At 35.4% G+C, this 14,205-nt stretch overlaps 3 protein-coding genes across 4 annotated transcripts in view; 1 reads left to right on the top strand and 2 right to left on the bottom strand.

The window, feature by feature from the left end:
- Positions 1 to 14,205, bottom strand: part of LOC112023611 (uncharacterized) — a 109,302-nt gene that overhangs the window by 45,886 nt on the left and 49,211 nt on the right. The window lies entirely within an intron of this gene.
- Positions 885 to 4,187, top strand: LOC112006342 (GDSL esterase/lipase WDL1). The gene is made up of 6 exons (XM_024038620.2): positions 885 to 1,031; positions 2,137 to 2,214; positions 2,683 to 2,823; positions 2,913 to 2,989; positions 3,086 to 3,235; positions 3,705 to 4,187. The coding sequence occupies exons 1-6, from the start codon at positions 900 to 902 to the stop codon at positions 3,916 to 3,918; spliced, it is 792 nt and encodes a 263-aa protein (XP_023894388.1). The 5' UTR covers positions 885 to 899; the 3' UTR covers positions 3,919 to 4,187.
- LOC112006341 (LIMR family protein At5g01460) lies at positions 7,187 to 13,662 on the bottom strand. Of its 2 annotated transcripts, XM_024038618.2 has the most exons (14): positions 12,853 to 13,659; positions 12,683 to 12,768; positions 11,211 to 11,323; positions 10,928 to 11,038; positions 10,258 to 10,356; positions 10,021 to 10,143; positions 9,717 to 9,779; positions 9,578 to 9,642; positions 9,115 to 9,224; positions 8,899 to 9,013; positions 8,730 to 8,795; positions 8,010 to 8,120; positions 7,865 to 7,931; positions 7,187 to 7,762 (listed from the first exon to the last, which is right to left on the bottom strand). In XM_024038618.2, the coding sequence occupies exons 1-14, from the start codon at positions 13,200 to 13,202 to the stop codon at positions 7,715 to 7,717; spliced, it is 1,527 nt and encodes a 508-aa protein (XP_023894386.1). In that variant the 5' UTR covers positions 13,203 to 13,659; the 3' UTR covers positions 7,187 to 7,714. The 2 variants fall into 2 exon arrangements, with proteins under 2 accessions (XP_023894386.1, XP_023894387.1); XM_024038619.2 differs by lacking the exons at positions 8,899 to 9,013; positions 9,115 to 9,224 and having other exon boundaries at positions 12,853 to 13,662.

Genomic DNA, 14,205 nt, shown 5'->3' with positions numbered 1-14,205 from the left:
GTGAGGCTGCGCATAGACTTAAATTTTTTTAAAAATTTTTTGGTTTGTAAATCGAGTCTTAGAGGCTCGATTTTTGAGTGAATCGAGTCTAGGAGACTCGATTTATAGGCCAAAATCGAGTCTGAGTCTAAGAGACTCGAGGTGCTAGTATAAAATATAATTTCAAAATCTTAACTACTAACTAGATAGTTAGAAAAATAAAATTAGTTAACTATTTTCCCCTTTCACTCTCATTGAAAAAAAAATAATGGGTTTTTTTTTTTTAAGAGAAATAATAATAATAGTTAATTCACTGTTTTTGTCAGAAAAGTTACAATAAAAAAACAAAAAAACACGTTCTCGTTGCAAACACTCAATTATATCTTTTTAATTTTAAAAGAATGTTATAAAAACATGCTAATAAGCACATACTTTTGCATTATGAATATTCAAAAAGATATGTTTTTAGTACATTTTTTAAATCACATTTTTTACATTATTTTAAAACCAAAACCATAATACTTCAACCAAATAGGTCCTAAGATTTAAACGGAAGGATCTTCTCCCACCCTTTATGATATGTGGCTCTAGGCCGGTGGATTATAAGAAAATTTTCTTATAGAATATTCCTCTCACAACATTTGCAAGTTTTGCATATTGTGAGAGAATGTCTCATGATCTATCTTGTTAAGCCATGGACGCGCAAAGTGACGCATGAAGCTAGATAGTCTTAAAATTAGACGTGGGCAAAATGCCAAATACCACATTAATTTTTTTTCCTTAATGGTCAATGTGAGTCATGTGACAATGACTAATGCTGTATTTATTTCACACTATACCCTCACAAAATAGAAAAATGACCGTTTGCCCATGAGCCCATGACGAGACGAGGTCTATAAATTCCACTTGGAAGTTGGAACATGTATTTCTTCAGAGAGAAAATGGTTGGACCAGTGAGACCTCAACTTGTATTGTTTGGTTCTTCCATAGTTCAGTTAAGTTTTAGCAACGAAGGATGGGGTGCTAGTCTTGCTACCTTATATGCTCGTAAGGTACCTTTTTTCCTTTGTGCTCTTAAGGGTGTGAGAAACATATGTATGTGGTTATCCACATGACATAATCTGTTAACTGTGCTTTTATCTTGAGCTTGCTTAATTCGTTGATAGGATCATTGAGCATTGAAGTGAGAGAGGTTTAGAGAAAGGGAAATTCTTCCAACCTATTATTGTGGCAGTTGAAAAGCCAATCCATGTGTACTTTTAGTAGTTTTTCTTATTTAATTAACATATGTAAATGGTCTTATGAACTGTCATAGTGTCATATAGTGGGTTCGAGGAGATTTCTCCAAATCAGTGAACTTTGTCGGTAAGAGCCAATATATATATGTGTGTGTGTGTGTGTGTGTGTGTGTGTGTTAAAGGTCTACATAGGTTATGACATAATGATAGGATGGGCATGCCTACGAAGTGTCAAGTACTAGAGTTTTGAAATCCGTTCCGTATGGATCAAAATGTCTGGAATTTTTCATGCCAAAAATCAACCTACTTATTCAGTCAAATTCTGGGTTACACCGGATTGTACTGGCCAATCCAGTGAAATTCCACACTGTATCTTTATGAATAAGGTTTTATGAAGTTTATAATCTTTTTTAATGTCAAAAACCTTTTGCAAATTTATGATACATTTATTTTCATATTCTTGTTTACTGTAAAGGGAGACATACATATAGAAGCAATTTTTGTAGGTTTTGTACTGAGATGAATCATGGGTAGGATCATTATTCAGAAGCATTTTGCAAATAGGTTTTGAACCCTGGACTTCCTTGATGGAAACATTAGGAGCTGTTAGTTGAGCTGGTCTTGTCTTTTGAATATTTAATTGAAAAGCAACTGAGACTGGCAAGAAGGAAGGGAAGATATACTGAAGAACTGGAAATTTGCGAAAAGTAATAACACAATACTGAGAGTTTTTTGAGCCCTGCTTGTGATTCTGGTGAACTCTGCATTAACACCTTGTTAAGGTGTATGCAAGACGAAACAGACAGGTTAAAGCAGTGGCATCAAAACTGTGGTTCATTATGTTCTCTGTTAACTCTAAATTTTCACTCCCCTATAAGAGTAGAAATAAACTGATTTTAGATTTTTTAACTCTAAAAAGGCAGACATATTTTTGCGAGGATACTCCGGCTGGAATTCCAGGCGTGCTCTGCAGGTTTTGGATCAAATCTTTCCAAAGGTATTGTATGTTTAATCGCACACATCACACTTGAAGGTTATAGTTTCTTCCATACCTTTCAGTATCTAAAATGATATATATATATATATAGTAGCTGTTTATTGCTAGTAAATCCACATTCCATAAGTAGGAGTAAAAACAAGAAAAAATTATTTTCTCCATTTGAAATAGATCAATTTCATGGTTAATATTCCATAGTTCATACTCATATCATATGCCATAAAACCTGACTCATTATGGGGCTGAAGTTATCATGAAGTGAATTGGGATTTACTGAAAACATTCAAAGATTGATTTCTTAGTAAAAAATATCTTATATGGTTGGAACTGTCAAACTCCAGGGGTCATTTGTTTATCTAGGTTCAGTTGTTGCAGTCATGAGGCTGACAGAATTTTTCTTTAGGCATATGCACTTTTCCTTTCTTTTGGTATTCTAATAAGCTAAATTTTCGTGTGTTATTATGTTAGGATGCTCCAATACAACCTTCATTGGTGATTGTCTATTTTGGTGGTAATGATTCAGTGCATCCTCATCCATCTGGCCTAGGCCCTCATGTACCACTTCCTGAGTATATTGAAAATATGAGGAAGATTGCCTTGCACCTAAAGGTATTGATTCTATTGAATTGATTCTTCAACACTGGTGCAGAACTTTATTGCTATTTGAATACTTTGAAATAAATTCTTTTGGCTGTTAGACCCTTTCAGAGAAGACTCGCCTTATCTTTCTTAGTGCTCCTCCTGTCAACGAGGAACAAATTCGCGAAGCATTAAGGTGCTTATAATGATAACTTTAATTGTAATTGTTTCTTTCTTTCGGTGTAGGAGTTAATTATTCAGTTCTAATAGCACATATTTTTATTGAAACCAGCGATAAATTGGGAAAGCCAAATCGGACAAATGAGTCGTGCAGAATATATTCAGAAGCTTGTTTAGAGCTGTGTAGGGACTTGGATATTAAGGCCATTGATCTATGGACTGCTATTCAGAAAAGGGATGATTGGTTGACAGAATGCTTTACGTGAGTTTTTTTTTTTTTTTTTTTTTTTTTGAGAATCAAAGCTTTATGTGAGTTTGCTTTCAGATGTGGTGCTCTTTCGTTGTCATTATTATTATTATAATTTTGCTGGGTAGTCATAAATAGGTCATTGAAAACAGAAGAAACAAAAAACAAGAGGGAATCAAACCCTTTTGTTCCCACTTGAAGTGGATGAAACATAAACATTGAACTCTGATGTAAGAGTGCTAAAGCTACTACAACTCAATTATAAAAGACTTCCAAACTAACATGACAATAAAGTTGATTGGTGTCACTCCAACAACATAATAAATGTTTGATTAATTTTCTTTTTTATTGATAATACATCAGTTTGTAAAATTGATATAGTAAAATTTGTAATATTCCTAGTATCACTCTAATATTAGTAAATGTTATTTTCAAATTTACTTGCCTTAATTCTTCATTGGACTACTCTATGATCCTTCTTCAGTGATGGAATTCATTTATCGTCTGAGGGGAACAAGATTGTAGTAAAGGAAATAACGAAGATCCTAACGGAAGCAGAATGGGAACCAAGTCTACACTGGAAGTCATTGCCTGCTGAATTTGGAGAGGATTCTCCCTATGATCCAGTCAGTCCTGATGGCAAGGCCACTGTGAATGTCTCTGAGCTCTGCTTCGGCAGCAACATTCAATGGGAATAGAAAATTAATAAGTAGGTAAACCTAATGAATACTAAGCCTCAGAGCATGTGCAGAATTATTAATCGCCTTTCGTTAAAGCATGTATACAAGTTCTTTGGTCACAACCTGGCACTTGCTTGGTGTGGCTATTGTGCTTTTCATTTTCTGCAAACAATTCGGTTGTTTCTCAATGTTAGTTAAAATAACAAACAGCCGTGAGATTGAGTTAAAATAACAAGTAGTTTGGTTATTGTGCTTAAATGGTTCATATGCAGTGTCTTCTTTCTCAATGTTTGTTATGTAATCATCTGATTCTTTAGCTCTAAACTTTATTGAGAGAGGAAAAAAACGGTACTTTCATATTTTAATTATCGAGAACAGTTTGGCAATATTCCAATTTTCTTCTTATAGAGTTCAAAGATTAAAGATACAACCAAAGTACCTTTCTTTCATCACCAGTATTATATATGGAACACAGTATGTTATATATTTGTTTCTTGAGTAATGCTAGGGATGTTATAAAAATTTTTAAGCAAGTATTAAAATGTTGAAGTGGTATTAATCACATTTATAATCACTTTTGTTGAAAGTCTTTTTGCTTCAGCATTTTTCACTTTATAAAATGTCTTGAAATCAGACTTTAGTGCTCACATTTATTATCAGTTGACTGGTTGCGGAGAAGAGGGGAATAAAGGAGACCCCTGGGATATATATATACACTTCAATAAAAACAATCTTTTATTAAAATTAAAAATTAAAAAAAAAAATCTTTTAAAATTACCCAGTGGATTGTAGTATTGTCCAGTTTTCTTGTGAATGACAAGATCTCCCACTAACAAGATCTCCAATTAGATTTCGATGTTCATGATGGCTGTGGAAAAGACTAAAGAGACTAAAAAGGACAGTCAGAATCATACTTTGGAAAAGCAAAGGATCATAGTAATTTTTTTTTTTGGCTTGCAATGGGTTAGAAAGGAATATTGATCTGCAAATATAAACTTACGCTCAAATAAAAACAACCTATTGAAAAGTTGTCTTTAAAACGAGAATATTGAATAGTTGTCTTATGAATCATATCAAAGAAAAATTAGAAAATAGAATAAACCAAAGAAAGGCCGACTGGATAAGAGTCGACAACACCAATTGGTTGGTGCCTTGGTGGGGGCAACAAGAGTGAAAGCTAGCAAGAAAAATAGCACTGGATAAAATATGAGCCCTCCTGCACTAGTAACAGCTTTTATGCACGGCCCTATCCATCTTGCTGGATTGTCATAAAGGAGAGGGTGTAAGGGTGTCCTTGGTTGGTGTGAAAACATGGAGCATGAAAAACAGGAAAAGGAAAATACAGTAGAAAATGGAATTTTCTCTTATTTCATTCAGAAGAGAAAATAAGAGAGACAAAAAATGGGGTGGAAAAAAATCTATTTTGTCCTCCCAATTTGGGAGGAAAACAAAAGAGAAAAGATGATAAATGATATAATTTATACAAATATCCTCACTTTATTGCACTCACTTATCCCTCACACTTTCCCACTACACCTGTGACCTGATTAACCTTTTGCCTCTTCATCCTTATCACTTTCTAGCATCTTCACAACACAGCAACATGAACTCTCTCTCTCTCTCTCTCTCTCTCTCTCGGCCTTGTCCTCATTATATTCTTCATTCTATTATTTTTAGTCCTTATTATAGGGTGTGACTTGTGTCCAGTGGAAGTTTCCATTGGACACGTTGGATGGTGGACACGTCTCCACTCTTGGACACGTGTCTGAATCCGGACGTGTCCAGTGAAAATTTCCACTGAACAGAAGCCAGACCCCTTATTATATTCCTCATTAATCTATTGTTTCTTGTTGATTTTTTTGTTTTGTATGACATTCAAATTTTTTTTTTGGGTCATCATCGCTTATCTATGTTGTCCTCGTTAGTTTTCGTTTGTTTTTTTCTCCAGTTGCCCAGTTTGCCCAATCACCCATGTGAATAAAGTTTTTTTTTTTTTTTTTTGAAAATATCTTGGCCATAAATTTTAAATTATATATAATAATAAAGAAAAGTAATATAAATGTATATGTATTTGTGTTAATTTTTATCTTATTTAATGAGTGTAAATATATCTATTTCTTATATATTATATATAGTCAATTTATATAAACTACATTTTCTATGTTCCCTTTTTCTCTCTAACCAAACAAAAAAGTTTTCCACCCTCCCACTTTTCTACCCCTCCAACCAAACACATATGAGAGAAAACCAAATTTTTTCTATCTTTTCACTTTTCCATCCTCTTATTAATTTTCTATCCTCTTACTTTTTCACTCCTTCAACCAAACAGACCCTAAAACTTAGCTAAAGTAACTTATTTAGGTGTTGTATCTTAATTATTCTTAATTTCCAATTAAATTTAAACACATGACTAGCTTATAACTCTTGATTGTTATTCTTTTTTTTTTTCTTTTTTTTTTTTTTTGTTAACAAAATGTGAGAGATTAACCTTTTGATTGTACCAATATCAATCCATTTTATTATATTTCTTCTAAGGCAAGGATTCAACAATCAGTTTGCCAAATTCAAGTAATTAGTCGTCCTTATAAACGGTAACGGAGGAAAATTCAAAGATGGAGAGTTCAAGAGTGTCCTTTTCACTTCTTGCAATTGCAATTCCCTCTCGAGCTTTAGTTTCTTTATGAACGCACTGGACTTTGCCTACCACAGATAACCCACTACGAAAATATGAAAGAGACAGAGGCAGTAAGGCTCTGATATTGACATTTGCAAAGAAAGCCCCATGCTTTTGTCTGGGCATAGAAAATCCGTTGTGTGACCACAGCGATTTATCAACGCTGCTACCTTTTTGCCATCTAGATGAGAATGCGACTGTTTCTTTTTCCTCTTTGAATTAGCCATCCCAATGAGAATGCGCCTCTTTCTTTTTTCAATTTTTGGAGCACAAGTAGTATCAGACTACACATCAAGTATTGACAGGAAAACTTGCAACCGAATGGGCAAAGCTCTTTCCTGAGCTTGTTTCATCAGTCATTAAGTACACAATTTTTCCTTAGGGCAGTGTTTGTTGCACCCAAAATAACTAAAATTGTGACTTTTAAGTCAAGTTTTCAAGTTTGAAATTGTGATTTTATTGATTTCGGGCGGACACTGCATGCAACAAGTATTCCTTATACCTGAATATGGAACATAAGGTAATTTTCAAAGCTCTTATGATAAATGCGACAGGGGGTGCAAAAGAAGAAGATAATTACTCAAGCATAAAACATGACCTGGGAAGCTGGAATTCAGAACCAGTTAAATCAACTCAAATACCTTTCATAATCATCCTCAGTACACATTCCTTCTGATGAACCTTTCTAACACCTTTTCACCAAATAAATTTAAAATACAAGGCAAATAATACACGCTAAGTTATGAAAATAAATGGCTGCTCATACAACTTTTTGTGCTCAATGGTTATATTACATCAAGGATGGTTCTCTAAACCTGGTTGCCACGTGCAGAAGATATCTCAATTACATGCCCAAGCCATCGTATAACACAAGTCAAACAAAGGACTAATACATACAAAAGGGTGAAAACAAACAGAAACAACAATGGCATGAGCAGCACTCACCATCCCACTCTCACTGCATTAATCCAGTTGAACTCAGATGATATCTGCCTAATTCTCTGAACTTCAAATCTGACCTTCCAGCATAGAACAAAACTAGGCCACACATCCGATACGAAAAATACTTCAAAAGAGATGATAAAAATGAGAATTCTGATGCCTCCAGGTGGGTGCACGCTCTTCTAGGCAAAACATACCTCAAGAAGAAAGTTGGAACCTGCCACTGGGTTTTTTTCTTCTCCATCCCTAAATTTTGAAGAAAACAGCGTAAGACCTTTACTTTCAGGCAAGGCATGACATGCACAAAAGAACAATGAAGAAAATTTCAGGTCAGGGCAGGGTACTTACAAAGGCAGCATAATACACAAAGGTCAATCCCGCAAGAGCAACAAATGCAATTTGAAACACATTGTACCTGCAATACAATAATTAATACTCCAAAAAAAATTAGTAGAATAGGCATAACCAATCAGATTTAACCATTGTAACTCACTTGTACAAATATCTAATTCCACGAAGAGATTCCAGTGTGTGGCCAAATATTTCCTGTGCTGCAGTTGCTTGCGCATAGTATGCAAATGCAGTAGAGCAGAACTGAATCACACTGAAAGAGTAAAAACCAAAGTCAAAATGACATTCCATGTAATAATAGTAAGATGACTGTCTATGGCCACTGGGGCAGAATTAACTATTTCTTTTAAGGTATTTCTCACCATTGCATTTTGACTGATAGGGAAGGAAAAAAAAAGGTGGGGGTAGAAAAGACCTTTGACATCTTATCTTAAAAGCTAATAATTTAAGAAAATGCTGTTTCAATACTGTTACACCATGAAGAGGGTTAAAAGCAATACATTAAATTGTTTCATGCTACACAAGTTAAACAACAATGGGTCGGGTATGGATCTTCTACAAACTAATCAGGGGTCAAGCACACATGTTCTTCTCTGCTTTTCTAACCTATCCAAAAACATACTCTCTATCACCTCTTTAATTTATATGTCCTTTCTTTCATGGTACACAAAATAAAACACTTAAAAGATAAGTGGGGTGACTTGTGGCAGAAAGATTCATAAGACCAGCTTTCCGTTGAGTGACTTGGTCAAAAAACATCACCTATTTTGATCAAACGCCGCCCTATACTAAATTATGACCCAGGCTATTTAAAATATCAAGAGAATGCAAATGAGAACTGCAAAGGATCTAAGATGCTAACCTGATGGAGCAAAGGAGAATAAGACCGACATTAAAGAGAAAAGAGTTCATAAGAGTAGCTCCCCATCTGTGAACAGATTAATTCAATCAATGAGTGATCACTAGTGTCAGCCTACAGCAACAAACAAAAAAAACAAAAACAAAATGCCAATTCTACAAAAATCCATTACTTCATGGGGTGAATCGTAACGAAAACTAATCTCAGACCAAGCATCATTGCCCCAGCAATCACCGCAAGCAGAAGGTAAAAGCAGAAGAAAGCAAAAGCTACAGTACCCAGAAGACCTGATCAAGTAGCAGAGCATATAAATTAAAATAATACTCAGCACTGTCCAGCTTGATGAAAACCTCATTCAGAAAATATAAATATATATTTCCAAAGTTACCCCAGACACTGTCCAGCTTGATGAAAACCTCATTCAGAAAAGGAGACAGAGGAGGACTAATCAACAAATAAATGACAATATGTGCAACCCAAGCCACTGAAACAATCAACCTGATAAACGAGCAGATAGAATTATTAGGTTGAATAAGACTTCTCATGGACCAAATCATAATACTAGATGAACTTCAAAATCATGCATAATAATACTATAATAAATATATAAATAACGGGCACCTATATCACATCCAAAAGAAATAAGCAATCATCTAAAATCCACTTCATCTAAATGGTGGCTATAAAACCCATGATCACACGACCATTCTAGGTAAATCCTTACCTACTAAGTAATCCATCAAAGCTACCTCACACTTAAATTTTAGTTACATATTGGTTTCCCCTCAAAACAATCAGTGGTTCATCATGGTATTCATCAAAATAATAAAATGTCTAATATCAGTACTTACCCTAAAATTCCCAACACAAGTTTTGCCAAGTACCCAAGAACAGTCATGGCCCAAGAAGTCTCAGCCTGTAGTCAAGACATAAATTACTAATAGGAGGAGGAAATCAAGTGCAATAGGTCACATAGTTGACAACCATCACCTTTTCTCCTTGAGGGTACATCTCTTCAAGAAGCTTTACATCTTCTTCTAACCGGAGCACCTCCTGCAAGATTCCCAAGCACAATATAAGTTTCAACAGCCCAAAAGAGGGAAGAAAGTCCTTAAAAAGTTCAGTATGAATAAGATTTCTCTACCACAACTAGAAAAACATGCATCTAATCCTCATCACCAAAGATTGGGGATTCTCAAGGACCCAAACATGATATGTGGAACTTAGTGCATGCATATAAACCGAATACCAGGTGTGAAACAAACTTTTATGAAAGTAAAAGATTCAACTATACCTTTTCTACTGCCTTTACATTTTTACGCCACTTTCTACCCTTAGAACCACTTCTTTCTTCTTGATGGAGTGAATCAGCTGCCTTCTTCAATTCTTTTGCTTTTTTACCTAGTTCAGTTGCTTCCTGCAGTGTATTGTATAGCAACCATCGCATGAAATTACATACAGAAGGAAAAAAAAAGAAGAAAAAAAAAATTGGGCATATTATTAATCTATATGATACAAAATCAAGAAGCACCTTGATATACTGTGAGCGAGTGATAACAGCCTTTGGACGCCTGATGAATGAAAATATAAGTCCTAATGGCAGGCAAGCGATACCAACGCCCCCAAATATCTGGATATGTTACGAGGCATAGTAAATTTTTTATTTACAGTAAGTAGAGAAAAAAAATATAGAAAATGAAATGATCTTTAGATAATTCAATAGTTACAATGGGGGGAGGGGGGATTTGAAGCTGGACATCTCCATTTGAAACCCCAGGAGATGCCAGTTGAGCTACAACACTCTTGGGCTAGAAAATGAAATGATCTTGCTTTAAAAAAAATAAATAAAATAAATAAAAAATAAAATAAAAAAGATGGTTTTGATCAGATTTGTTTCTGAAGACCATTGATATAGTAACACCACTTGCAGATAAAGCATCAGACCTTTAATGAGATACTTAACATCACAACTCACCTCTCAGCCAATTATAGTTATTAGATACAGAAGTTTTTTTTATTTTGGATAAGTAAGTTTTGCCAAGAGGAGGGGAAAAGGAAGAACCAGAACTAGTAACCTCACTTCATGAGGCGTGCCCCCCAGTTGATCGGGCTACCTCTTGTCTAGTGCCAACTTTTAAGATTAAATCTATGTGTAACAACTAAAAAGTAAAAACTTTCAAAGTTTTCAACAATGAGCCTACCGCGAACAGTACGGATCCGACAATGGTAGCAAGAGCAACAACATATTCTGGAAAGGTAGTGCGCATAGTCCATGTTTTCTCTGATGAAGCACTTGCAGAATATGCAGAGCACTGTAAGAAGTGGAAGAAAACACGGGAAAAAAATTGAATGAGAACGAGAACAATTAACTTCACCAAGCAAGCAATATGCAAAACTATAATGTAAATCTTAACAAAATCGAACAGAAAGAATGGTTTCTCAAAATAATACAATTATTCATAAGTTGGTTAATTGAAACAGAACCTGGCGTGCACCACTTATACACGGCTGAGAACTGCTGAAGTCCCACGAATTAGGAAAGCTAGTTGTGGATGAAGAAAGGTGCATAACAGTGAAGTCCACCTTTCCAATTAGCCCTAAAATATCATCATGGTGTAAAAATGACAGTTGGTATGGGATTGGCAGTAATCCACACACACCTTGAGAGGGTGAAAAACTATATTATGAAAACTAAAAATTATATCAAAATCAAGAAAACATTGAGGGGGCACCCTTTTCTTTTGTAGGGGGGGGGGGGGGGGGGGGGGGGGGAGATGTTTTAACTAACAGATAATTTCCAAGAAACAGTTCATCAATTCCAGCCTTAAACATCAAATATAACTCTATAGACAAAATCAACTACGTTATATTCTTGAAAAAGAAGATTATCGCATGGGTTTAAGTTCACTGAATCTATTAATGGGATGGTAAATCATTTCAGAAGGATACTAAGAGACAGAGGAAAAACTAGAAGAAGAGGAAAATCTTCCAATAAATCAGACCTATGAACTTACTGCATTTAGCATTTTGTTTGTATGCTCAGCATTAGCTAATAGTCAGATGCATGCCATGACGACTCACTGGACTGTCATCAAATATGTAAGGGTATTAACCTGTGCTAGAAAAAGAACTGTGTTAACATGCTCCTAAATCAGTCAACCTTGATTTAAATCCTTAACTGTAAATAACTTCTGGTTTCACTTATTTCACCCAAAAGCTATTCCTTTGATGCTCCACTCTTTAATTATAAAACTTTTCACCATATTTAATGTGTAACCTATGACAAAGAAAAATTAACAGTCCCCATCATGTCTTAGAGAAAGTATTTTTTCTAAGTTATCCAAAAAATTCAACCAATGGTTTATATATAGAAGAGTTCGGGTCTTAGTGTTATGGCAAGTGCCTTCCACCCAAAGCAGCATGTCATGGCTTTTGAGTATGGGAATCAGCCTCTCGAAAAAAAAGATTGGGGGGTTCAGGCTTCCTACCAATAACCTCTCCCAAACCCAATAGAAGTGGAAGCTTTGTGCATTGTGTACGACCATTTTATTTTATAAAGATAGACTCTCCGTCCTAATTCCTATGACAATAACATAGCTCTAGAGGGACCTCCATAAACGACTATAGTCAAATGAAAATCACAAAGAAACACATAAACGACTACCATTTAGCAAATGAACACGTATTTAAATGGTGGAATTTCCTACATTAGAAAGCTAAATTAAGCTGCCACACCCTTAACTTGACACCAATTCATGATAATTTCAAAACCTAACATTTTTAAAGTGAAACAAAATGCATTGAAACACACACACACACACACAAAGATAATCCAAATTGAATTGTTCAAATAACAACCTACGGTACTAGAGGCAAGAACTTTTAAATTTCCAAAATGCAATCCATATATGATCAATGTAGCTCGGATCAAACACCAGATTTCGCTCTGAACTAACCGTATAAAATTCCGAGCACGAGACCGCACACGATCGCCGTAGTCCCCACCCAAAGCAACGCGCTCGTGATCCTCTTACCAACAGTCCTAAAATTGAAAAACAACAAATAACAATTATCAACAGAAATTTCTTATAAGAATGAAAATTATTGAAACCCTAGAAGTACCTACTTGTCCTGGTCGCCTTCGTAGTAGAACATAGCGAAGGGGATAATGAAGAAAACGAGCACGGCGTCGAGAATATAGATTGCGAGCCAGAGATCCTTCATCGGGAGCGTGAGATTGCACGCACCATTGTATATCGCGTGCTGGCAAGCCTGCCGGTTCGCCACGTCGGCCGGTAACATCAGAATGGAGATGGCGGCGACGGAGAGCCCCAAAACGACGACGAATTTGGGGAAGTAAGCTTGGTTCGCATCGTCAGGGTGCTGGTAATTGACGAGAAGGTAGACATTGAAGATGAACACGATTATGCACACAACTACCGCGACGATTACCAGAGCGAGATTGAAATCTCCCATCGAAATCGAAGAGAGAGAGATTGAGAAATTAGGGTTTCCTCTTTTTTTTTTCTTATATAATTTTTTTTTTTGGGGGAATGTGGCTTTTGGTAGATCTGAATCTTTCTGCTCTCCTTTTTTTTTTTTTTTGAATTTGGAGAAAGAGAAATGGGGAAAGCTCCGGTGAGGTGGTTTGTTGGGGAGGGCGAATAGGTTTGACGTGTGAAATTGTGAAATTACTGTTTCGTCCTTTGAAGAATGGTTTGATGGCGTTGTAGTGTGATGGTGATGGGGGGAATTTTGGTTTGGGTATTACTAGAAAAAGGAAATTTTGTCTGGGACAAACATTGTTAACAGGCTGTCAAGGCGAGACGAGTGGGCTTTTTGGGTTTCAACGTTGTGTCTTGAGAGTTTTGAGACTTGTAGGAAGCGAGCTCGGCCTAATCAGAAGAAGTTTACCTCCAAATTGGTTTTGAGGGAAATCTTCTCACTAATTAGGTAACAAATAATAATGACAAAATTGTTTATATATGATTTTAGTTAAGGTTATGTTTGGTTTGGAAAAATGTATTTTGAAAAATAAACTATTTTCAAGCGTTTGATTACGTTGCTAAAAATACATTAAAAAAAATATTTTTAAGTCTTTAGCTGTGTTCTTGAAAATGCTATAAAAGACACATTTTCCAATACTTTTTTACATTTTATTATCTCTTGAGCGCATATATAATAATAACAAAAATTTAGACTAAAAAAATCATGATTGAAACTGACAGTGGCGGTGGTTAGCCACCAAAGACTGCGGAAGTTAGTAAGGGGTGGTGGTTGGGTGGCAAATAGTGAGGGGGGCATGTGTAGAGGTTCAATTGATAAGTTTTGGGTGAGGTGGAAAATTGTTTACACAAAATGAAAGTATAAATCAATTTTTGTCATAAATGCCTTTATTTTACAATCAACCGTAAAATCTTTCAATTGACCAACATTTTCCATCGCCCTAAATACTTGTAAATGCGAAAAATATTTTCCA

Source organism: Quercus suber, unplaced genomic scaffold (genome assembly GCF_002906115.3).
Source record: "Quercus suber isolate HL8 unplaced genomic scaffold, Cork oak 2.0 scaffold_172, whole genome shotgun sequence".
Classification (NCBI taxonomy): Eukaryota; Viridiplantae; Streptophyta; class Magnoliopsida; order Fagales; family Fagaceae; genus Quercus; species Quercus suber.
The sequence above is the reverse complement of the archived record's forward strand: the minus strand, read 5'-3'. Positions and strand labels throughout refer to the sequence as shown.